The 26449-nt window shown below is 38.0% G+C and overlaps 3 protein-coding genes across 5 annotated transcripts; 2 read left to right on the top strand and 1 right to left on the bottom strand.

Moving 5' to 3' along the window:
• Nucleotides 1-292: 292 nt before the first annotated feature.
• On the top strand, nucleotides 293-11502 carry LOC136440072 (uncharacterized). Of its 2 annotated transcripts, none has more exons than XM_066435854.1 (5): nucleotides 293-474; nucleotides 712-1016; nucleotides 6856-6963; nucleotides 7657-7894; nucleotides 8607-11502. In XM_066435854.1, the coding sequence occupies exons 2-5, from the start codon at nucleotides 845-847 to the stop codon at nucleotides 8761-8763; spliced, it is 675 nt and encodes a 224-aa protein (XP_066291951.1). In that variant the 5' UTR covers nucleotides 293-474; nucleotides 712-844; the 3' UTR covers nucleotides 8764-11502. The 2 variants fall into 2 exon arrangements, with proteins under 2 accessions (XP_066291951.1, XP_066291952.1); XM_066435855.1 differs by lacking the exon at nucleotides 293-474 and adding an exon at nucleotides 489-593.
• Nucleotides 11503-11874: 372 nt separating this feature from the next.
• On the bottom strand, nucleotides 11875-16090 carry LOC136440073 (uncharacterized protein C16orf52 homolog A-like). The gene is made up of 4 exons (XM_066435856.1): nucleotides 15825-16090; nucleotides 14893-15105; nucleotides 12653-14055; nucleotides 11875-12031 (listed from the first exon to the last, which is right to left on the bottom strand). The coding sequence occupies exons 1-3, from the start codon at nucleotides 15928-15930 to the stop codon at nucleotides 13868-13870; spliced, it is 507 nt and encodes a 168-aa protein (XP_066291953.1). The 5' UTR covers nucleotides 15931-16090; the 3' UTR covers nucleotides 11875-12031; nucleotides 12653-13867.
• Nucleotides 16091-16494: 404 nt separating this feature from the next.
• LOC136439867 (peroxisomal membrane protein PMP34-like) lies at nucleotides 16495-25842 on the top strand. 2 transcript variants are annotated; one of them, XM_066435514.1, is made up of 9 exons: nucleotides 16495-16723; nucleotides 17265-17325; nucleotides 18688-18754; nucleotides 19611-19759; nucleotides 20246-20371; nucleotides 21118-21263; nucleotides 21823-21921; nucleotides 23751-23836; nucleotides 25226-25842. In XM_066435514.1, exons 1-9 carry the CDS (start codon nucleotides 16640-16642, stop codon nucleotides 25383-25385), a joined length of 978 nt encoding a protein of 325 aa, XP_066291611.1. In that variant the 5' UTR covers nucleotides 16495-16639; the 3' UTR covers nucleotides 25386-25842. The 2 variants fall into 2 exon arrangements, with proteins under 2 accessions (XP_066291611.1, XP_066291610.1); XM_066435513.1 differs by having other exon boundaries at nucleotides 16497-16723; nucleotides 21802-21921.
• Nucleotides 25843-26449: the final 607 nt, after the last annotated feature.

The raw sequence follows: 26449 nt of genomic DNA, 5'->3' as shown, positions 1-26449 counted from the left end.
CCAAAATGAGTTTGGCTTTTGTCAAATTTCAATTTTGATTCCTTGCAAGAAAAAATCTCGATGTGATAAAATACCTTACTCAAATACCTTAACTATCTAATTTTCTATAAGCAAATATGGATATAATACTGGTACCTGACTCCACAGTATAGCTTCTTGAAGTTAATAGATTTGTCTAATTTTGATGTTCTTTTACGAATGGTCTGCATAAACACCTAACTGTCATGCATAATAATCCCTTACAACGAGAGTGCAGCTGGCCCACACGTACATTAATATAGTGCAGCCCGACTGGAATACGTTTCGTACAGGTCACGTTCCGCTTGAGGCAAGTTATTACCCTATGATTTGCATAATCTATGGCTTTTACCAAAACGCGCGTGGAATAGTGGTCGGTAAACTTCAAACGCGTGGATAGCTTGGATGCACGGTACATACCAAGGCCTCACATCTGATGAACATCAATTGTACAAGGTATTGTTTCTGGCATAGGTTGCATAATTCATGTTTTCTCGAACTGCAAGCAGCAATGATGTTGTATTGTAGACGTAGCGTGGATTTTATTTCCAGGCTTGGCAACCTTAAATCTTAAGGTGATACGTTGTCATTTTCTTATACATTTTTTCAGAAACATAATTTCTTGGAATATAGTGTGCATATTTTTAAGAGTGTCGTTCTAAGAATTACCATGCGTTACTTTCCATTTTCCAGGGTATGTCTATTGTTCCGGGAACGTCGATGCCTACCGGGGCCCCTGTGTGGAGGCGTTTCGGCTTCTGTACCCCTCCTAGATCGCCAGAGCTGTAGTCTATATTAAACCCTACTAGTAGCATCCAACAACAACATGATTCGTAACGGCCACGTCCAGCAAGGCCCGGGGCACGCTAAACTGGTGTGCGGGATCTGCATGTTATTTTTAGGCATGTTTCTTGGGTTGGTCGGCGTGTTGCAAACTAGCCTGGGGTACGGTACCAACCTCAAAGTGGCCTTCCGACATGTGGGGCCCAGTCTTTTGGGTGAGTTCCAATATTCTCCCTTACCGCTATCCATTTACTTACTATATAGATAGGCTCGCATGGTAACCGACCTAAGCCATTAACTGTAATATAACACTGTTATAAATATAGCATTTACCGCATACTATTTCTTACTTAACACAAGCACACATACAAGCGATGTGGGCTTACTCGTATTTTGTAGGTAAGTGAAAGAAACTAACGATTTATTTATCGATATGAGAAATTCCTACAGATTTATCTGAGCATAATATCATTGATGTTAACGTTATAAAGGAACAACAACCTAATGTTATTGTAATTTTCAATGTCAATATGCAAAACGAGGTCAGCTTTGGGGCAATGGGTTTAATATAAAATGATGGTTGACCTAGATTTCATGATAATCATCTTAATGGACAGGTAATGTTTATGCTGTAATAATATGTTAAATAAATGTGATTGTGGAATGCCCCTAACATTTGGTTAGAAATAAGGTTTGCAATTGATAGTTTTATTGAGTTAGATGACCCCATACCTCAATAACGTATCTATTCAATGGATTCTTAACTATTCTAAATGATTAAAGAATACGAAGAATGAATGTATTGATAAACAAAAAGGCTTGTTGTTGTTAGGTATCTGAAGTTTACAAAGAGTAGCAATGGGGTATAACAGAATCTACATAGTAGATATACTGTAGCGTATAACGTAATTTTGGGACTAACTTCATTGATGTACAGTTTGTCCGGTCAGTTAAAGCCTGAAATGGAGTGGTGAAGATTAGATAATTCCATGGGGCTCTAAGTGTGTGTGTGTGTGTGTGTGTGTGTGTGTGTGTGTGTGTGTGTGTGTGTGTGTGTGTGTGTGTGTGTGTGTGTGTGTGTGTGTGTGTGCGTGCGTGGGAGGGGGGGGGGGGCAATACATACAAAGCCATGCATGTTATTGTATCGGTATCACAGTGCAGAAGGGTGCGATTTTAAGGGTTGAATATGTTGTTTTCCCAGTGCATTGCAGCACATGACGTTTTCTAAAAGGTTGCATTCATGCACATGTGTTTTCCCGTGTCTTACAGAGTCTAAGGTTGCAACTTTGAAGGGTTATGTTTTTTCCAGGTGTACTACAGTGCTTAAGATCGTAATTTGTAGGGTTATCTATGTTGCTTGTTGCTGAGGTTGTAATGTTGATAAGGGCTGCATTCCTGTTGTTTGCCCAGTGTATTTCAGTGTCAGAGGCTATAATCTAGTGAAGGGTTGTCTATGTTGTCTTCTTGGTGTATCAGTGTCTGAGGGTGTAATCAAATTTAAGAGTTGCATTCCTGGTGTTTTTTCTGTGTATTACAAGGATTCAGGTTGTAACTTAAACGGGTGTAATTGAAAGGGTTGCTCACACACATATATATATATTGGGTGTATAACCCCAGTGCCCTCGGTTGTAATTTCAAATGAAAGGGTTGTCTCCATGTATGCAGGTATGTGTTGTTTTTCTAGTGTGTCGTACTTTAAGAGCAAATGTCTGTAAGGATCAAACAATGGTGGCAGGGGTCAAAAAATCGATTCGGCTCATATTTTGCACAGTGATAGTACTTGGCCCACTATCCCTCAAAATAGCTTTCTTTTTGCTCAACTTCGATTGTTGCCATGGCAACGGGCCAAACAAGTTTTGGGGCCATTTTCCCTGATTTGGGTATGTCAAAAACATGAAAATTGGCTCATTTTAGGACATGATTACGAGCAGGTGCTTAGATTCAACGGGAAAACAAAAACTGGGCTAAAAAGAGCAACTATTCAGCTTTACTAGAATAGCTCGGAAGTTTTTAGAAATTCAAGTTGAAGTGCTTGGGCAACCTCAAAACAATACAGTGTTTGTAGCTTGTGAAAAAAGATAATTTTGTCCCAACTTTGAAACGCTGTAAGTCCAAAGATGGTGTTTTGTTTTGCTTCAAATTTGCATCATATATACAACCAAGTAGTAGCTATCAGGTACTAGTTTTCAAATTTTGGTATCTTATTTGGTTGTAACGTAACTGTCCTCAGAAGTAGGTCATTTTTCATGTTTGACGAAAAATATGATGTTGGGCCATATTTAAAGCCCAATATATGAGAAAGTAAAAAAGGGATCTGATTTAAATTCATGTCAAAGGTAACCCTATGCATGTTCTATTAAATGAATGGTTGCAAAGGTTGATGTCTTATTTCGTTGCTGTGTACTTGTCCCTAAAAGTAGGCCATATTTTCGACATATGCAGAAATCAACATTTTTGGCTAACTTTGAAGCCCTGAAAAAGTCAAAGTAGGATGTTTTTACAATTCAATCCTTTTTCAAATGTACCCCTGTGTGTTGTCTATCAAATGAATGCCTGCAAAGATTGGTGTCTTGTTTCGTTTCCGTGGACTTGTCCCTAAAAGTAGGCCATATTTTCGACATATGCGGAAATCAACATTTTTGGATACTTTGAAGCCCTGAAGATGTCAAAGTAGGATGTTTTTTCAATTAAATCTCTTTTCACATGTTCCCCTGTGTGTTGTCTATCATCTGAATGCATGCAAAGGTTGGTGTCTTGATTCGTTGCTGTGTACTTGTCCCTAAAAGTAGGCCATATTTTCGACATATGCAGAAATCAACATTTTTGGCTAACTTTGAAGCCCTGAAAAAGTCAAAGTAGGATGTTTTTTCAATTCAATCCTTTTTCAAATGTACCCGTGTGTTGTCTATCAATTGAATGCCTGCAAATGTTGGTGTCTTGTTTCGTTGCTGTGTACTTGTCCCTAAAAGTGGGCAATATTTTGGGCATGTGTGGAAATTGACATTTTGGGCTATGTTTGAAGCCCTGAAGATGTCAAAGTAGGATGTTTTTTTCAATTCAATCTTTTATCAGAAGTACCCCTGTGTATTGTCTATGAAATGAATGCTTGCAAAGGTTTGTGTCTTGCTTTGTTGCCGTGGAATTGTCCCTAAAAGTAGGCCATACTTTGCATATATACAGAAACTAGTGTTTTTTGGCTATCTTTTTAAAAGATATCCTACTTTGACATTTTCTAAGCATCCTTTCTGAAACATAGTCAAAAAACACTAGTTTCTGAATTTGCAAAGTATGGCCTACTTTTAGGGACAAGCCCACGGCAGCAAAGCAAGACAAAAACCTTTGCAAGCATTCATTTCATAGACAATACACCGGGGTACTTCTGATAAAAGATTGAATTGAAAAAACATCCTACTTTGACATCTTCAGGGCTTCAAAGTTAGCCAAAAATGTTGATTTCCGCAAATGTCGAATATATGGCCTACTTTTAGAGACAAATACACAGCAACGAAACAGGACACCAACTTTGCAGGCATTCAGATGATAGACAACACACAGGGAAACTTCTCACAAAAGATTGAATTGAAAAAACATCCTACTTTGACTTTTTCAGGGCTTCAAAGTTAGCCAAAATGTTGATTTCCGCATATGTCGAAAATATGGCCTACTTTTAGGGACAAGTCCACGGAAACGAAATAAGACACCAATCTTTGCAGGCATTCATTTGATAGACAACACACAGGGGTACATTTGAAAAAGGATTGAATTGAAAAAACATCCTACTTTGACTTTTTCAGGGCTTCAAAGTTAGCCAAAAATGTTGGTTTCCGCATATGTTGAAAATATGGCCTACTTTTAGGGACAAGTACACAGCAACGAATCAAGACACCAATCTTTGCAGGCATTCAGATGATAGACAACACACAGGGGAACATGTGAAAAGAGATTGAATTGAAAAAAACATCCTACTTTGACATCTTCAGGGCTTCAAAGTATCCAAAAATGTTGATTTCAGCATATGTCGAAAATATGGCCTACTTTTAGGGACAAGTCCACGGAAACGAAACAAGACACCAATCTTTGCAGGCATTCATTTGATAGACAACACACAGGGGTACATTTGAAAAAGGATTGAATTGTAAAAACATCCTACTTTGACTTTTTCAGGGCTTCAAAGTTAGCCAAAAATGTTGATTTCTGCATATGTCGAAAATATGGCCTACTTTTAGAGACAAATACACAGCAACGAAACAGGACACCAACTTTGCAGGCATTCAGATGATAGACAACACACAGGGAAACATCTTACAAAAGATTGAATTGAATTGAAAAAACATCCTACTTTGACTTTTTCAGGGCTTCAAAGTTAGTCAAAAATGTTGGTTTCCGCATATGTTGAAAATATGGCCTACTTTTAGGGACAAGTACACAGCAACGAATCAAGACACCAACCTTTGCAGGCATTCAGATGATAGACAACACACAGGGGAACATATGGAAAGAGATTGAATTGAAAAAAAAACACCCTACTTTGACATCTTCAGGGCTTCAAAGTATCCACAAATGTTGGTTTCCGCATATGTCGAAAATATGGCCTACTTTTAGGGACAAGTCCACGGAAACGAAACAAGACACCAATCTTTGCAGGCATTCATTTGATAGACAACACACAGGGGTACATTTGAAAAAGGATTGAATTGTAAAAACATCCTACTTTGACTTTTTCAGGGCTTCAAAGTTAGCCAAAAATGTTGATTTCTGCATATGTCGAAAATATGGCCTACTTTTAGGGACAAGTACACAGCAACGAAATAAGACATCAACCTTTGCAACCATTCATTTGATAGAACATGCATAGGGTTACCTTTGACATGAATTTAAATCAGATCCCTTTTTTACTTTCTCATATATTGGGCTTTAAATATGGCCCAACATCATATTTTTCGTCAAACATGAAAAATGACCTACTTCTGAGGACAGTTACGTTACAACCAAATAAGATACCAAAATTTGAAAACTAGTACCTGATAGCTACTACTTGGTTGTATATATGATGTAAATTTGAAGCAAAACAAAACACCATCTTTGGACTTACAGCGTTTCAAAGTTGGGACAAAATTACCTTTTTTCACAAGCTACAAACACTGTATTGTTTTGAGGTTGCCCAAGCACTTCAACTTGAATTTCTAAAAACTTCCGAGCTATTCTAGTAAAGCTGAATAGTTGCTCTTTTTAACCCAGTTTTTGTTTTCCCGTTGAATCTAAGCACCTGCTCGTAATCATGTTCTAAAATGGGCCAATTTTCATGTTTTTGACATACCCAAATCAGGGAAAATGGCCCCAAAACTTGTTTGGCCCGTTGCCATGGCAACAATCGAAGTTGAGCAAAAAGAAAGCTATTTTGAGGGATAGTGGGCCAAGTACTATCACTGTGCAAAATATGAGCCGAATCGATTTTTTGACCCCTGCCACCATTGTTTGATCCTTACAGACATTTGCTCTTAAGGTATTATTTAAGAGGGGTGTATTTCTGTTGGATATTACCGTGTTTAAAATTGCAATTTGAGGGTAAACTGTTCCCAAGTATTTGGAGTACTAAATGGTTGTATACCTGTTGTATTTGGTATATTGTAGTTCTGAAGGTTGTAATTTGAAGGACTGCATACCTGCCGTATTTGGTGTATTATAGTGCTGAAGGTTGTAATATGAAGGGTTGCACACCTGTTGTAATATTGTTCCCTAGAAGTTGGTGTATTATATAGTACTGAAGGTTGCAATTTGAAGGGTTGTATACTTGTTGTAAGATTGTTCCCCAGTATTTGGTTATTATAGTACTGAAGGTTGTAATTTGAAGGGTTGTATATCTGTTGTATTTCGTATACTATAGTGCTGAAGGTTGTAATTTGAAGGGTTGCATACCTGAGGCTGCTGTGTTGGGTATATTTTACTTTTGATGGTTATGATTTTAAGGGTTGCATATCTGTTGTATTTGGTGTATTTCAGTTCTTAAGGTTGTAATTTGACGGGTTGCATACTTGTTGTAATATTGTTCCCCAGTGTTGGGTGTACTGCTGGTCATCTGTGCCATCGGATGTTGTGTGAGCGCGCGAAGAGAGGCCCGGGAGGCCCACGAGCATCAGCAGAGAGAGTGGGAGTCCATAGCGGGTGAGCGTCACCTCTCGTCATCTTTTATGCACACGGATAGATTGATACCGGCGTAAAGCTGGTGGGACTAACGATCGATCTGTTATCCAATATGTTACAGTAATTGACTGTTAAGGCAATAGCAATTGCATACAGTGGTTCTTTAGTCTTTCATCTAAACAATTTTTATTGACACAACAAACGTACAGCGAGTTTTGTAAGGTCTACTACATTTATATATACATACATGAATACAGAGTTTTAAATGACATGGGATGTATCAATCTGATAAATCGCGCTTATGGTGGACCGCCCAGCAACATCTGTTTAATAGCAAAATTTGCTATATTTCATATTGTCTGTATTTTTATTCTTGCTAACAAACTGTATACATGTTAACCAGAATCAGCCACATGTGTTTTGAAGGCTTTATGTTAAGAACTTGGATAACACGGAAGCTGAAAACAATTCTTTGTGATTTTTTTTGGTAAAGTGTGTGTATTGAAAGACTGTCAACTAACTACTGTCAATTGAGAAAATGTTTCTTGATCAAATAATATTATTTCTTACTTGAATTTGCATATGGTTGTAAAATAAAGGATTCTTTATTTTTTACTGAAATCCACACACTGGACTATCCTACAAAAGATTGGGAATGAAATATTCTGCGTTTGCTCGCAAATGATTCAAACCTGTCCTTGAATCCTTTTTCAGACATGACCCTAATTAGTTTCACGCTGGCTCCAGATGGCACCATCCAACCTAGCATCCACGTAGGTTCGAACCCGCCAGAAAACACCCTCCCACCGTATGAGTACACCATCAACAACGTCAGACCTACGGCACAGTATGGGTGTACCCTCCCCAGCCCTGGGGAGTCACTCCCCCCACCCCCACCCTACACCTCTCAGGAGCACCTTCTCACAGAGGAAGGAGGGAGGCAAGATGACAGGTAACATTCTTACCTGAGATACTTCCATACTGCATTACACATATTCTACAGGCCATGTCCTTAGTGCTGAAATGCTGTTGATATTTTTTGGTTGCACCCCAGGGGCGGAGCCAAAATTCCCCAATTTCACCTAGGTGCAACCAAAGTGACACATGGCACCTTTTTTGTTGTTGTGTAAACAACTATGTAATGATTTACATTTCATTGCACTGGTGATGTCCTTGGTGCTAAAACAATATTTACACTTCATTAGCTGCTCTGGGACTGTCCCTGGTGCTGAAAGTGAATCAAAACTGGTTGGGTTGTTATCATTTACATGGTGACTGGCCATCCCTTGTTCTTGATGTGAAACGCTATCAGCACACTACAAGGAAAGTGACAGTACGCAATATGAAAAAATAGCAAAAACTAATCAGTGCCTTCCATAGCTTGTACCTAATCAATTTCCAAGCTGAACTACGGTGTTGTAAAAGGTAAAACTCCTATGTTCTGACACCCATATGTTCCGGCAACATTATGCTTTCCAACACACCTATGTTCGGACATCTACTAACCCGATCCTAATAACAAAGGGGTGTAAGAGCACAAGGACATCGGAATGAGGTGTTGGAACATAGGGGCATTGGAACATAGGGGTGTCCTAGTTGTCCTTGATCAGCAACACGGATCCAGTGACGCGGTATATCTCAGACATCTGTTTGCATGTTCACAGGGCTCGTCAAATCAAGAGGTCTGCAAGCAGTCTTTCTGCAGCTCAAGACAGATCTGGTGGTGAAACAGCCCCCCTCCCCACAACTGGCACCCCTCAGGCCCCCCCTCCCCCTTACCAACAACAGACGGAGAAACCACCAACAAGCACAGCAAACTGAACCACCGTGACACAGTCCACCGATTTTAAAAGTCTTTCATTGATACCATGCTTACAACAAGACTACAGCTACCATGACATTTTTTGTAAACATAGCCTTGATAGTACTGTACTTAAAAGTAGCAGATTGTATAAAGAATTAAAGATCATTACACAAAGTATAAAAACAACTTGGACAATCAACTAAGCAAAGCTAAACATGTCGTACAGGTAACAGATACAGTAAGGGCTTCCAAAGAACTTCCGTTTTATAAAGCAGCTGTTCTATGTGTTTGCAAAATTACAGCTGAGAAGAGAATCTTGGCCCAGATCATCTATTTTTTGTTGGCTACACCTCGGGGGTGGAGGCATGTTTCGGTATGCTGAACACCATAATCAATGATATTTTATCTACATTCCCTCATTTATGTGGCAGATTTGAATAAACCTGTCACCTCTGGCTCATTTGGTTTTTTTAAATAACATTTTGTATCAATCGTTTTATTTGTTAGATGTAATGGTTATGTGCAAATTCAGATATACGGCAAAAAGGTATTTAAGGTTTTTGTCTGGCCTTTTTTTTTACATTTGAGCATAGTATTCTCTGCCAATGCAGCTTGCACCAATATGTCTTTCAGTCATTTTTGATACAGCAAAGAAAATGAGCATGAAAATGTAAGATATAATGGCATTTATATGCGAATTAAACTACAATGCACATTATGAGTGGATAATGTTTTTGATAATTACCAGATTTCTCTAAGTAATGGTCAGCATAATGTTAAGCCTCATGTGTATGTAAAATATGCGTCACAAAAATCTATGGCTAGCTTTGCAGTAAATTTTGTAATAACTTAGTCTCTAGTATGGGAATATGTTTCTACGAATATGTCACCAGATTGTTAAAAAGTTTGATGACAAAAGCATACTTCATTTTTTGTTACATGTACTTTGATATCAGTGCTACTTTCAAAGATATCATAGTGAGGATATGTAACTATACATATATAGGCATCACATACAACAAACTTTATATCTCCTACAATACAATTTTGTATATACAGTTATTAGTATGACTGTACACTACTACTAGTACATGTAAGGGTTAGTTCCTTAGAGTATAGGTAGTCATGTTTACACTATATAGTGACTATACTTAAACTATCAGCCCCCTTTCCAGAAAAGATCAAAAGAGAGAACATGAAAAACGTGATCATGAAATACAGTTAAGACAAATATACATCTATCTACATCAAAGACTTAAGCATAGAACTGGCAATAAAATAGGCTTGTTATGCTGGAAAGGTTTATGATAGATTTCATATTTGAAAAATTTGACAAATGGAAAAATTGACTATGGCAGCTTTGCTTTACTGTGTAATAGAATATATCCAGATATAATATACGATCATAATGATACACAAAATATTTGAGATGCATTTGGCAAAGTACAAATCATGCATTTTCAACCTGTCATGATATTTTGTCTTCTCAGGGCCACTTCCACAGCTTAGACTACTCGGCAATAAGCCAGTTCACAGATCAAATTGCACATGTGCAGCTAGATGCATTGAGGGTAATAAATCAAAGGCGAAAGCCCCTAACTTGTAAACAGTTCTTGTCTAGACCATGCTTTAATACATGTCCAAACATGTTTTGTTTATGTCTCAGGGACCTTCAACTTTGACATGTGCAGTTTAATCTGTGAAACAGCTTATTGTGGCCTTCATCATACTAAGATCACCCCTTGAAAAATTATTTTAAGACGGTCAAGCTAAAGGAACCGTCCTATTAGGCACATGTAGGTATTGTCTTAAGGTCAAGTAAGAGAACGCAGAAAATTAATGCAACCTACATGTATTGCAATTTGTATCAAGTGTAGTATCCATGTATTTCTGAATGCAAAAGTTATCATATATGAATGTGCAAACTTTGGATTTGTATCAAAAGTACTTAAACAATTGGGCTTCAGGTATAGAATACATTATTTCAGATAACTATATTGTCTTCCAATACTCATACAACTTGTCATTTTCTGCTTTGAAATTACGACATGCATGGTAAGATACTAACTACAGGTCTCTTATAAAACATGAGGATTCTATTGTATGTATGTAAAGTGATACTTTTTGTAAGGTCATGGTACAGCAGCCAAAATGTCAGGTAGGATTTCAAGGGCTGTACAAGACAAATACAAGAATATGCTGGATGCATATTGTACAGCAATTCCACATGCAAATAATATTTAACGAGACGTGCATGTACATGTAGATAATGACATCCAGACAACTAACATGTAAATTGCCTACACTTCTTGAGGCCTGCTTTCCATGTTCGCAGTGATTGCTGACCGACCTAAATTGGATTTGTGCGATTCTTGATTCTATAATTGGAATATGATGCAGAATGCAGAAGTGTGATCTGAAGTAAAACACACAAAAAACGTACAAAACCTAAAAAAAATTCTCATAACTATTTTTCTCAATCATTCGTAACTGTTAAATGTTAGGTCACTCAGAGGGCACAGCTTTTAGTGGAAAGGTGTAAAAAGTGTCAACTCAAGACAGCTTATTAGTAAGATCATTGCCACCATGTTTCTGCCATGGCTTGTGATAGCAGAAAACTATAAAATTAAGGGAGGACTTCAGGGTATCATGATACTTAAAACTGAGCTGTATTTATAAGATAACGTACAATAATAATGTTACATAGTATTGAAATACTTTGAACATATTTAATAAAGATTGCACTGCAAGGATAATTCATGCAATGTTTTTTTTTTTCTTTTGATTTGTCTTGCAGACATTCTGTTCAAAATGTAGGGAAGAAGTTGCACTAAATTGAGTATTGTGTTCTGTACACTTATTGTACAAGCATAATCATGCTTGTGTGTGTGTATGCATGTGTATAGTATGCATATGCATGTGGCTGTGTTTGAATGCATGTGTGTGTGTGTGCACAGTAGCTATTCAAGCAGTCATTTTTGTAGGTTAGGTAAACTACTAGTAACACATGTACATTCATAACCCAATTTTGTCTGATAAAGTATATTCAAAGCACAGCAAAATTCAATTTGAAATGAACTATAGGCTATACTGTAGGAGTTCACAACAAAAAGAATAACATGACACAGTTCCACAAGTGTACAAAATATTTATTTGTGATCTATCACTTACTTGGTGACACTATGGTAGGAAGTCATGCGTGTGAGTGTGCCCTGGTCTACAGTGCACTAAGAGAGCAGAATATATACAATGTATCTATACCGTAGTGTGGCAAACTTACAACTACTAAGGCCACAGCAGGTAAATTTTATGGATGACATCCTCCGCAGACTCCAAAATTAATGAGATAGGGCAAAAAAAAAACAAGGCGGGCAAAAAAAAACAAGATTCCTATATTTTCAAATTTTGAGATCATAGATCTTGTTAAACAAGAATTGAGGCGACGAAATATGATATCATGACGAACAGGTCTTTTATTCCTGTATTCAACCAATGAGGTTTCATATGTAATATAAAACCTCCTTGATTCAACAGTAAACATGTCCTTGTAGATGTGTATACATCTCAATAGACTAACTACAACAAATGCAGAAAAGAGCTTGTTGTACCATCATCTGAAGCAACTACACTGGGTATTCATATGCGATGAAACACCTTGTGTATACAGCTCAATTCACTAGAACAAATGCAGAAAACAGCTCGTTATTATACCATCATAGGCAGGAACCACACTGGGTATTCATATGCAACGAAACACCTTAGACTGTCAACGTTTACGACTTATTTGCACATTTTTGGCATGTTGACCACCGTCGGAGGGCAATGAAATTTCTTGTTTTTTATTTCGAAATTAGGCGAAAATTAATGAGCGCGCTGATGTCATCCATAAAAATTACTTGCTGTGGCCTAAATTCACAACACACACAAATGCTCTAGGATGTTTTATTTACAATGAGTTTTATTTACAAACAAAGCTAAAAGGCTCCACTTGTTTCATATACATGTAGTTATGACTTCTCTATTTCTTTACATGATTACCATACTTTCTAGTAACATTGGAGCTCCATGGAACATATAGAGATGGGGACAAGTCTCTTTTTGATAATTACGATGGCTTGACACATATTTCAAAATCAAATCTTTGAGACTTTTAAAACCTAACTGATACGAATGATACTTAGTTTAACCCAACATGCTGCATGCTATATATGAAACTCATTACTTGAAAAATCATTTGTCGTCTTTTTTGTTGCTTTACAAGGAACAATAAAGTCATAAAGTACAGTCGTTTCTAATAGGAATTGTGTAGGGATACATGATATAAGGAGGAATATTATCCATTCAACTGGAGTGGTCAATATTGACACATATGTAAACCAACAGTCCTGTATTTACCATCTACTTGTAATGACTTTTTATTCCATTTATTGTAGGTCGTTTACAGGTTGTACGTTCATCTAAATTTTTGTGGGTCAGCCGTTACCAGCAATATCTGCCTTGGCCATGGCCGACCCAATGTAATGAATTGTTTCATTCTCAATAAATACAAATACTTCTGTGAGTACAAAACATGTACTTCAAGCAAACTTGTGACAACACCAAATTTAAAGAAGCAAAAAAATGTGATCAAGTATATATTTACATGAACATTGCAAATTTTAAGTTATATATCATTCTTACATCAAGATAGAAATAAGTAATTATAACCATCCCCAGTCCTCTTTGTACAATTGTTTGTTTTCCTCTTCAACAGTCTAACATAGATCAAATTTACAAAAAAGGACCTATACTGTCAAAACATTTGCGTGCTATATTTTTAATGTTATCTTTTGTATGTTATCAGCAGTGTAGTATCATACATGTATGTGGTGTCAAACCAAGGTTTTATGACTACATGCCACTGGTTTTGGTAATGCCATGTGGTCTCATACTGAAGTTTTGTTGCTATATTCCACTGACATAAGTGGTTTCCAACAAATGTTTTGCTTGCCAATATGTCACTCATTGCAGGTATCATTTATGGTTTCGTAATACAGTTTTCAACTATATCCAACAGATACATATATCATACAGCTATGCCACTCTTCAAAAGTTGTCCGAATATTTTGTCCCATTGAAGGGCTAAAACACAGGGAGGCACACCTTTCCCGCAAATAACTCTGAGATGATGGTAAAGAAGATTGACAGCACAAACAGCACGTATGACGACCCCACCTGGGTGTTGTTGGGTAGCTTGTAGGGCTGGCCGCCAATCTCATCAACATAGAAGCCAATGGGAAAGATCAGGGCTGCAAGGCAGAACAGGACCACTAGGGGGAGCAAGAGAACAGGTGTCATGTGAAGTTATCAAATACATTACTACAGTACAAATGTATATGCCAATTATTTGTATACGTTTTTCTGTATATTTCGTCTATCTGTATAGAATTCCAAAACACCAAACCATTTACCATTCACTCAATTGTATAAACAATGAACTAGAGTTTCACAACCTCGTACCTTCGTCAATAATAGGGTGTCTATCATTGATTATACAAAAAAAGTTGTCGTTTGCATAGACTACATCAATTGATCATCTTCTCCATCCAAATAACAGAAGTTGGCCAAAGTATGACAAGTTATCTTAGCAAAGAAGGCAGTAGCATCTTTTCACCTATCATGCAAATAACGTCCTTATTTGCATAATCTTTATTGAATTTTATTCACATAACTTCAAGATGCCACAAGTATAAAATTGCTGTCATTTACCAGTATAGAATTATAGTAGTTTCTCATTAATTATGCCAATAAGGTCTTCATTTGCATATTTCCTATGTATCAACATTCCTCGATATGACGCTTCAAACATTATTATTCGGGGGTAAATAAGACGCCACACTGACATTTCAAAATACAACTTGCATATAAACAACTTTGACTGTCTTTGTTTATATCGTAAACCGAAGCAAGCTGGTCAGAAAACATGTATGCCAGCGGTGCACATGTGGCTAAGCTATCGGCAGCGCGGCGGAAGAATAATTCAGTTGCTCTCCTCTTGACGGGTGCACACACCCCTCCAGACTCCACCCTCATGACATGTATCCTGTGCTTGGCACGCACCCCCATCCTGCTCTATATGTCTGGAGTGATCCTTGAAATGTACTTACTTCCCAGGAATGCGATCCATCTGGCGTATTTCAGCACGCTGCGATGCCAGTGGGAGGCGAAGAGCAGTACGCACGTGACCGTCAGGCAGATGATGCCCACCACGATGAAGAGGAGCGACGTGAGCCACTCCGCCGGCAGCGTCGGCGCCATGCATATTCTCTCTCTCTTGTGGATGGTCTGGCATTGGCTGATGAGACCGAGGTTCACAGAGCCTACATACATGTACATAAACACATGTTTCATGAATATCAATTTCAAGTGTCCAGACCTTGAGGCGTAACAGATCCGTTTTGTACAGTACATTTACACACAAGCTGCATAAGACCAGGCTGTAAGGTTTGATCTATTCACACCGGGATGGATCCCTAGTCTTGTTTGTTACTTGTAATATGATAGCTAATGGAGTGAATAAAATATCTTTGCGATAAGTGTGATGTGTAACATATTCGAGGTGTGGCCGTCTTCAAACGAGGAACCTCCAGCTTTAGGTCCCATCCAAAAGATGTCCCTAGCCAAAGGTTTATACCCATAATTTGTCACCAGATTCAATTGTGTAAGTGCCTTTCCCAAGAGCACAACATTACTAGAGGGATTCGAACCCAAGAGTGTGCGCCTTAAAGGCAAGACAAAACCTTGAAATTCTAAACCCTAACCACTGATTCAACCGGCTAATATTCATAAACCTTACTAACTTTCCAAAATACATTACAAAAATGTGTATAACAATATCAGACTTTTTTTAGACATATTTAGAGGCGAGCTACCAGTGATCATATTTTTTTCACGTATCTAAAGGTTATCTTGCTAGCACACGAAAACATAACTTAAGCTAGAAATAATTTAAAACAATAAATTTTATCATGGTTACACATTGTAATCCATGCTAAATGCATAAATTATACGGGCAGTGTAAATCATAAAGTAGACATACCCGCGTCTTCGTCCGTGACAATCCACTCGGGATTAGCCAGACTTGCGATGGCGAAAACATCGGCGGCGAAAAACAGAAAACCCGATATGAGAGTCAACTTATCCATCGTACTAAATAGTCTGGAACTCTTTGCCTATCTTATGACACCTTTGCTGGGGGTAATTCTCGTTTTAAACGAGAGAAAACGAGATAAAGATGGCAAAATTCCGATTTTTTTTAGTTTTCACGTCGCCATCTTGGAAACTATGCTGGATTATGCCACATTGAAAAAATGGGATGGATCTGACTTTTGATATATGTATTCCAGCTTCAAGGTACTGTATTTATAAGCAAATTGTGGAAAGAGTACTATCTTTTTCTATCTAAACATAATATTAATTCATCTTTAGTTATGAAAAGGATGGAAATATTTATGATTAGACCAATTAAGCACCCCTCGCTCACATTTGGTTCGAGCGAAATGACGCGCTATACTATAGGCCAAACCATTAATCAAACTTTAGGTAAATAAGATAACAATGTTAAGCTTACAATATTAAGCTCTTCTAAAACTCTTTTATTCGAATTCTTACAAATTTATAGTTTAAGAAACAATTGCAGTTTTTATTCAGTTTTCTGGGCAAAATAATCTATTTTAGAAGGTCCCCTAGAATAGTTTTGAACCGTCCCTGAAGGAAGGTGAAAGGTCAGTTACGTGAATTGCCGGTGAGAGCCCGCATGTGTGTGAAATTTAGAAGTGTTTTTGTAAAGCTTATGTTGACGTTTTGTCGTAGTTTTTGGTAAGTCCAGGGTCCAAGATTTAACCAGACTGTACAATGGAAGAAGTGGAGGACGGAATTCCCTCTCCTATAAGTTTATTCAGCTACGACAACTTGATCCACGCAGTGGCGGGAGCTACGGTAAAAATTAGTATAACTTTTCTATCACAGAAAATTAAATTCCAGTAGTCTCTACTAACTTACGGCTACATGTAATTAAATCTTTGGACGGCTAAGTCTAACAATGTGCTTCCTGTTTTTCTTTAAATACTATATGTCAGTTACAGTCAGATTGATTTGTCAGTGTCGTTTTGGGGGAGGGGGAGGGGCAAGAATTCAAGCGTAAAAATGTTGTCTTTACATAAGATGAAGTGATGTAACTTAATGACATAAAGGCTGTTTCTTACAACCTAGCTGTTATATCTTCTGGGATCTTTTTTTGATAGGAGATAATTTGATCACTCAAAACAGTTATAAGCTTCTTTCTCGAAATTAAAGACTAGGGAAGATGTCACCAGGAATTTAACCATGTGTACTTAATCATTGCTCAAAGATATCTTGGTAATTAAGCACAACTCTATGGTTACAATTCCCTTGGTCTCAAATGGACTTTCCATTCAATGGATCGTTGCTCAAGCAAATGATATGGAGGTTTGTAAAACTCTTTTCTCTTTTTATATAGGGCAGTGTGACGGCTATGTCAGTGTTCTTTCCTCTGGATACAGCAAGACTTAGATTACAAGGTGGGAAAAAATAATGTGATGGCAAGGTGGTCTTATGACAAGATTTGTTGACTTAGTTAAAATATATTAGCTTCTGGGTTCGAATCCCTAGTAGCTAGGCCCCAAAGCACTTGGCACCAGTTTCCTCACTCGACTCTGAAAATGACCTAGCTTCAGATAGGGACGTCTTCTCAAATTTGGATGTGATGAGCCAAAGGTTCCATGTTTTAAGGACAGCAGAAAGATAATATTCCACTCCACTGTTTATCCCTATGTGATCATTGGTGGAGCAAACCTTACAGTGCGGGGGTTGGGGTTTAGTGCGCGTGAGAAATTTGCGTGTGAAAAAATTGTGCATGAAAAATTTGTGCGTGAAAAAATAAAGTTCAAGAAATGTGTCAGAAAATTTGCACTACAGAATTCTCAGTCAGAAAAATGTTACCCCATGATATGATTTCTCATCTGTTTCCTGAATTTTTGGTTTGAATTTTAGGTCCCTTGGGAATAACTAAGCGAATCTTCAAGTGATTTTTAAGTGTTTTTCAAATGTTAAGTTTTCACGTGCAAAAAGTTTGAAAATTGTGCATGAAAGAATCTGCTTGAGAAAATATGAAATTACTAGTAGGTTAATAGAATGGAGAAAAGCTTCAAATAGTTACATTTTACAATACAAAACCTTATATAAGTATTATAAGTTAACCATGTATTTCTTAAAAATCTAAGTGATTTTCAAATGTTTAGGTTTCAAGTCCCAAAAAGTTTAACTATTCCCAAGGGACCTGAACAAAAAAATTCAGGTGACAACTATGAAAATTATACTACACATTTTCTGACATTTTTAAGAAATTCATTTTTTCACGCTCATATTTTCACGCGCAAATTTTCACGCGCAAATTTTTCACTCACAGAAAATCCGTTCCCCAGTGCGGTCGTACACAGCTTACTGATGTGTTACACAAAAAGGCAGTTTACTATGTTATGCAAAACAAGCAAACAATGAGTAAATAATGAGTGGTGTACTACTGGTATTAAGTCGGGACACGTTAATTACAATCCTTAAGGAAGAGTCCTCTTCAAAAATCCCCAAAAAGACATGTTGAAGGTCTTAGGATCAGCAATGGAGTAGCTTTACCTCTACTTTACAGTAGTACATGTACATACTAGTAATGATTGTATATTGATTTTGCTGGGACTTCACAGGAGGAGAGGGAAGGAGGCATTTGTAATGTTTAAAGTTAGCAGTTGAAACAATAACATTACAGTAGTTAGACAGAGAATGCGAACATAAAACCAAATATTTCATTGTTTGTAGTACATCATGTAATATCAAGAATAATGAAGTTGATTGATTGATTGATTGATTAATTGTGAATTATTTTGCAGTTGATGACAAGAGGAAGGCAAAGTACACTCACGAAGTCATCTCCGAAATTGCCAAAGAGGAAGGGGTGTAAGTATAATAAGAGATGGGCTTGTTTTCAATTCCTCCACATCGCATTAGTTACCTATTAGCACCTACATGTAGTACCTATTACCTAAAAATTGAGATACATATGCTATTGGAATTTTCCCACTTCATACAAGTAGTACAGTAGTCAGCAAAAAGGAAAGCGATCTCGAACCAGTTTAGCTCAAATGAACTCAATGAACAGATGAGCTAATCTTCCACTGGTCGTGACAGGAAGACAGACGCTATGTACAGTATTTACAGGTTCAATGTACCAGGGAAATTCCCCTAGCTCTTTTCGACAAGCACATTGAACAGCGGACCACGGCTTAATGTCCCGTCCTAAGGACTTCGACCCTTTCCGGTAGCGTGCATGTCGGGTGAGCGACACAGCTGGGATCGAACCCGGGGCTTCTAGTTCCAGAGGCAAGATCGCTAACCACTGGACTACGCACGCTACCTAATTACCTGATTACCTTACTGCCTCTCTTAGAGGTTGAATATAAAATTCTATAGCTAACTTCATCTTAGTCTTAAACAAATACAATATTACAAGAAACTTTGAAAAAAGGTTTCATTGTTTTTTCATTATTTTTAAAAGTTAAATGTAAGGAAAAATAGATGTTAGATAATAGTATTTAAGTGCACAATTATAGTACCTTTACATATGAACCCTACTAGTAAACAAATATCTAGAGGCGCAGCACCCACAGTCAACAATTAGGTGCACAGCTCCAACTTTAGGTGCACAAAAGTGCACACGCACCCATGGCCAGTATTTTGATTCCTGCCATAACCAATACAAATTCTGTGCTGAATGATGCCTTAGGGAGAAGGTTAAAGTTCGTAACTATTCCAGGAAGGCGTTGTACCGAGGATGGTTCCCTGTGGTGTCCAGTCTCTGCTGCTCCAACTTTGTTTACTTCTACACGCACAACGGGCTGAAGACCATCATGAACCACCAACCAGACAGCCCTCTCAAGGACCTGTGTCTTGCATTCATGGCAGGTACGTGGAGGCTTTGTTTTTTGTCTGTTTTTTTGTCTTGGTGTGTGCTCAAGTTGTCCCCGAGTTGTAAACAGAGACTGTCAGGATGTGAAGTTTGTTCTGCAGGTTGGCAGGAAGTTAACGTTGGTATCTATTGATTAGTTTTGTTTATTGATATCACAAAATGGGAACATAGATGCTATTTACAACAGATTTTGAGCACTGCAATGCACATTTAGACATGAAGATAAAAATACAGTTGCAAAAATGGTAGGTATACAGTTTGAAATACAATCGTATCTTATCTTATATGGACAAAACTTGACGTAGGTATCACGCCCAGGGATGCACCCTGCACAGAAATCTACTGGTAGATGTCCATGGTAGCTACTTAGTTGTCATGGTGACCATATGGTTGTCATAGTGACCCCTTGGTTGTGAAGGTGAGCACTTTGTTGTCACGGTAACTATGTTGTCATGTCAACAATCTTGATGCCTGTTCCCCAGGTGTAGTGAACGTACTATTGACCACACCCATGTGGGTGGTGAACACCAGGCTGAAGCTGCAGGGGGCAAAGTTCACGGGAGAAGAACAGCGCGAGAACAAACCTCCGCACTACAAGGGCATTGTGGGTAAGTTGTAGAGATGGGCCACATACTTTGTCTTAATTCTCTAGCTATCTGCAACTGTATCTCTGTAAGTTTCAAAAATTAAGAATGTTCCACATATTTTGATAGATTGGATTGGATTTTTACTCCTTCTTGCCCCTGCTTGAACTGTTGAAGGGCATATAGTGTTGATAAATTAAGCAGGGTAAGAAAGACGTTATTTTTGCTGTCCGCCATGTTGGGTGTCACCATTTTGAAGGGGAGGGGTGTCTTTTCCCCTCGTCTTTTTCTGCAGTTGGTGGGGTCAGCGGAAAGAAAACTGGGTAAAGAGATTAGATCACAACTTTCCCCACCAACCTCTGCTTGGAGAGTAGTTAGAATAGAATTTATCATGGTTTCTGTTGGATGTTTGGTTAACTTTGCATCAGAATTTTGTTTACTTATTTATTTATTATTTATTTATTAAATCTTTAAACATCTGGGTGACCCCTTCAGCCATAAGCTGATTTCCAAGGGGGCCCAGAAACACATGAGATAAAACAAATAGGAAACACAGGAATATTAAAAAATGTCACAGTAAAGAACTCAACTGAACACATTATGAGAGGATAATACTTAATTTTCATTGCATACGTTATCTTTTCAGACACAACGTTTGGAAACCATAAATGGGAACATATCATCCTTATACATGCGAACATGACCTTATACCATACATTCTGTCAAAGTGCTGCTTTTTATTTGACTATATGTCTGTATTATTACCCCAGATGCGTTCCGTCGTATTGTTCGAGACGAGGGTGTGTCAGCCCTTTGGAGTGGGACGCTCCCCTCCCTGCTGCTAGTCTTCAACCCTGCTGTACAGTTCATGTTCTATGAAGGCTTCAAACGGTCTCTAACCAGGGTCACCCATCAGGTAATGATTAATTTTGTATTCTTGAAAATCTAACAACTGATTGCCTGATTTTGTAGGGACTGAAATTCCTTGTGTTTTGGTTTGTTTTCTTGAAGAGCCTTTTTTTCTCTGTTTTGTGTTATAGACCATAATTATTATGGACAAATTCCAATGTGTCATTTTTAGCATTAGAAGTATGATTCAATCATGATTCAATCCAAAGCATAACAAGCCAATTCACTGATCAAGCAATATCTAGAGGATCTACCTTTTACAAAAATGTTAAAAATTGAAAAGATTAAGCTGTAATGACTCAGTATGCTTGGTTGAAAATGCATGCCCTGAGATTATACCTGAGGTATATGGATTTAAGGATATACATTTAAGGACATGATTGCATTCAATGCCTATCTTGATCTTCAAATATAAATTAAATCATTTACATCTTGTTGCTTCCTCTATATGATTGATCTGTGAATGATTGACACATACTGTGGACAGCAACAATGAACCCTTTAATCACTAACCAGCCCCCCTCCCTCCGGATGTGCATGTGTAGCACTCTGCTGTTTCCCCTCAGGAATTGAACGCCTGGCAGTTCTTCTTGGTCGGAGCCATTGCCAAGGGGATCGCAACGGTTACAACCTACCCCCTCCAACTCATCCAGAGCAAGCTCAGGGTACTGTTCATTTTTTTTGCAATCTTGATAAATGTTCTTCAAAATCAATTCTGACCATTACAAACACTATTTTCACCCCCACCTACCTCCGCTTTGTAATCCTTTTTGCCTCCACAAAAAGTCTACTTAAGTTAAGTTTGCTTGTCCCCGCCCCTCTGCTTTACCCCCAATGGTCGCAAGGAACAGGCACTTCTGATAGTTGACTAAGTGTGTAGAAAGTATAATGTTTGTGCCACAAAATCTTGAGTAGCCAGAGCTCTGGTACACAGTCTGGATCCGGACCACCTTTCTGCCAAGTAGAAATGTACATTCCTAGTCTGGAGATTACCTGAAATGTTTGCAGGTAATCTCCAAACTTTTGTACTAAAATTGTAGGATTTGTATAATGCCACTTGCCACCTGCTGCTCAAGAACAGTTTCTACCTCCCCTCTCCAACTTATCCAGAGCAAGCTGAGGGTATACATACTGTACATCTTTTCCAGTTTTGCTATAAATGTTCTTTAAATTGAATTCTGGCCAGGAACTACTGATACTGTTAATAGTTGACATGCGTAGAAAGTATCATGTTTGTGCCACAAAATAGCCAGAGCTCTGGACCACCTTTCTGCCAAGTAGAAATGTTAAGCGTTTTACAAATCTTTCCCAGTCTGGAGATTACCTGAAATGGTTTCGTGGAATCCAGGTAATCTCCACACTTTGTAGGATTTGTATAATGCCACTTGCCACCTGTTAACTCAAAAACGGTTTCTACCTACCCCCTCCAACTCATCCAGAGCAAGTTGAGGGTACTGTACTACTAGTTTTGCTATAGATGTTGAATTCTGACCGTTACAAAAACTATTGCAAATTATCGTCCCACTAAACTCTGCCTTGTAATCCTCCTCGCCCCCGCAAAAAGTCTGCTTTAATTTGCCCTCGCTGTTACTTTTTCCCCCGTTGCAAATTTGCTTGGCCCCACCCCTTTCCTTTACCCCACATGGTTGCAGGGATACTGATACTGTGATAGTAGATATGCATAGGAAGTATAATGTTTGTGCCACAAATTCTTGAATAGCCAGAGCTCCGGTATACTTTTTGGACCACCTTTCTGCCAAGTACTTGAAGTAGAAATGTAGCGCTGTATAAATCTTTCCCAATGTGGAGATTACCTGAAATGTGTTCGTGGAATCCAGGAAATCTCCAGACTTTGTAGGATTTGTACGATGCCACTTGCCAGCTGCTGCTCTCAAAACGGTTTTTACCTACATGTACCCCCTCCAACTCATCCAGAGCAAGCTGACCATACTGTACTTTGTACATCTTTTCCAGTTTTGCTAGATGTTCTTCAAATTCAATTCTGACTGTTAGAAACACTATAATAATTGCACATTGTTACCCCCACTTAACTCATCTTTGTAATCCTCTTCGCCGCCGCAAAAAGTGTACTTTGCCCCTGCTGCAAATCTGCTTGGCTGCCGTGAACAGGCACTTCTGATAGTCGACATGAAACTTAGAAAGTATAATGTTCGGGAGACAAAATGTAAAGTAGCCAGCGCCAGAGTACTCTGGTACAAATTTTGGACCACCTTTCTGCCAAGTAGAAATGTAACAATGTTATTTCTTGAAATGTTTCCGTGGAATCCACATGTAATCTCCAGACTTTGTCGGATTTGTACAATGCCACTTGCCACCTGCTGCCCTAAAAAACTTTTCAATAAGATTCTTTTTCAGTTTACATGGACTGCCATCTTGAATATTTGGCAGAGAGTGCTATGTTGACGCATGATTGTGTTTGTTACTGTGTTTTTTTCATCATCATCATCATCATCGGTCGGTGTTTTTTTACCAGTCTGGGAGGAACAAGAAAGCGGAGGAGGGGCGAGAAACCAGCGAAACCTTCCGTAGTGTGGTAGTCATGATTCAACAACTCCTCAGGTCAGTTAGCAGTAATGTGGAGAGGGAAAAATCATTTCTTGGGATGGGGTGTGCTTGTATGCGTAGTAGTGCTGTGTGTAGTCCAGCAGTTTAGCCTCTGAACCAAAAGGTTGGAAGTTCGAATCCTGGGTGTTGTCACTCACCCAACATGCATGCTACATGTACTGTAAGGCTTTGTAGGACATTCTGTTTAAGCAGAGTACCACTGCTCCTTGTATGTGCCGAAAAGAGCTTAGGGAATTTCCCCAGTACAATGAAGCTGTGCATTCAGTACATAGTGTTTGTCTTCTCTGTTATGACCAGTGGAAGAGTTCATTGAGTTCATTTGAACATAACTGGTTTGTGGTTGCTTTCACTTTGCAAGACATGCAGATATCATTCAAATAATTAGACACTCAGATGATATTTGATAATAGATATTATTATAGATGGTGACTATTTGGAGAAGTAGAGTAAAATTATTCCAGTCAAACAGCATGACGTGATGATAATAATCATATTCTTACATAGTCGCTAGCTACAAGATAACCAATTTGTGCTTGTTGTCAGACTGTCTGCTTTTTTATATTTCTTTTATGATTTATTTACTCCTTGTTGTATCCCTTAGGCCACGCCAATTTAATTTCTTGGTTAACAGATTTTTTTTTGGTAAAATTTTAGCACAAGGACATCATAAAAACAGAATGCTGGGGTGAAAACTTGCACCTGACCCTGTTCACTCCCTGAAACTTTGTGCACCAAAGTGCAACTTTTCTCTGAGATTCTTTTCTCATGTTGATTTTCCAATCTATCATTTTTTTTTAAATTTCGTTAACCAAGAAATTAGATTACGTCACTTTTTCTTTCTTCTGTTCTAATTATTTTTCATCATACCTATTCTGTCTCTAATTCCTTTTGTATTGTCTTCTTTTTGTTTGTTTTTTTGTTCGTTTGCTACCTCCATTCCTCTGTGTGTAAACAGAGACCAGGGATTCCTTGCCCTGTACAAAGGCTTGGAAGCCAAGCTCACACAGACAGTCCTGACAACAGCATTCACATTTCTACTGTATGAAGAAATTGTGGACTTTATTCTGGACTTACAGTAATAGAGAGACAGTACTATTTGTTGGGTAGGTTTATACTCAGGTTGTGGACTGTAAATAGTGCTTGGCAAACCATTCCAATACTTAAATTTACTGAAAATATTTCTTTTTCATTTCTAATGAATGATATGTTTTCACCTCAAAAAAAAAATTAAATAGGGTAGCAAAGGCCACGTATACATACAAAGGGCTGGAAGCGAGTCATTTATCTTATATGCACTACAACTTACAATGTTTTAGTTTTTTTTGGCAACACCCCAGGAGTGGAGCTGTTTAGCTCATCTTTTTGTGTGATATCGTTTCACAGGAAACAGGGAGTTAAGGGCTTATACAAAGGGCTGGAGGCCAAACTCCTGCAGACGGTGTTGACTGCAGCTCTGATGTTCCTGATCTATGAGAAAATAGCTGCGTTTGTCTTTGGCATCATGAGGCCTGAGACAGTTTTAGAGGCAATAAGGAAGAGGTAGAAGATCAAGAAAGGAGCTCCCCATTCCTTGTTTTTCAGTTGGATCAAGACAGAAGCACAAATCTGAGTCAATATAGACCATATTTCGGATAACAGATTATGGGTAGCACAGGGGGCAAGCAAACAATCACCATGACAACTTGTGTGTACATGCATACTGTATGTGGCTGCCATGGCAATGATTCGGCTTGCCCCTTCTGTTATTCAGAGTTTTCTTTTTTTTCCCTTCATGCAAAGGGATCCGGAATGTGGCCTATGGCAAAGAAATCAGAAATGTGGCCTACATGTATGGCAAAGGGATCTGGAATGTGCTTATGAAAGTCAAACTATTTGTTAACAAGTATGGCTTTTGATGGATCTGACAATCATTGATTTGATCAGAGCTTATTTTTTTCAAATATTCATGAATAATTGAATTTTGATTTTGTGGTTTATCGTGGTGGTGCACATATAAGAAATGCAACTTTCTCATACATATGCATATGCAGCTTAACTTCATTCCAGGATTATGTATCAATCCTCTATCTATGTCTAAAACATACATGTAGGTTTGTCATTTTTTCCCTGTCTACCAACTATAGGTAACCTTTTCTGGCATAATTTTATATGGGTGATTTAAATGATTTTATCATAATTGTGATATTTATGTTGTCCCATTAAGCATTTGGTTCATTTTGGTTTCATATTTTTTCTTTCAAGCACCTTTTATTTTAGTATTAGTGGGACTAAGTTTCAATTTTGCTTGTGGTGAAGTTGTAGATAGTGCTAGGTTTAGGTTAAGTAACTTATCATTAGTATATTGATATTTAGTGTATGTTTTCTTTTTGTTCATGTAGTACTGTATGTAAATAATATAGTTTTAAATCCTGAAAGCATCTTGGTGTGTTTGGGTCATGCAATCTAGTTCTATTTACTGGTTTCAAGCTTTTGTAACAGCCACTAGACATCACATTCTGAAATACGTGCATATGAATATATTTGTACGTTCCAAAATTGTTGAATTGACTGAAAAAATTTTTATCTTGTGGAAAGTCGTCAACATGACTGTCAATGATTCAGAAATGC

The sequence above is a fragment of the Branchiostoma lanceolatum genome, chromosome 8 (genome assembly GCF_035083965.1).
Source record: "Branchiostoma lanceolatum isolate klBraLanc5 chromosome 8, klBraLanc5.hap2, whole genome shotgun sequence".
NCBI lineage: Eukaryota > Metazoa > Chordata > Leptocardii > Amphioxiformes > Branchiostomatidae > Branchiostoma > Branchiostoma lanceolatum.
Note: the sequence above shows the minus strand (reverse complement) of the source record. Positions and strands in the feature narration are given on the sequence as shown.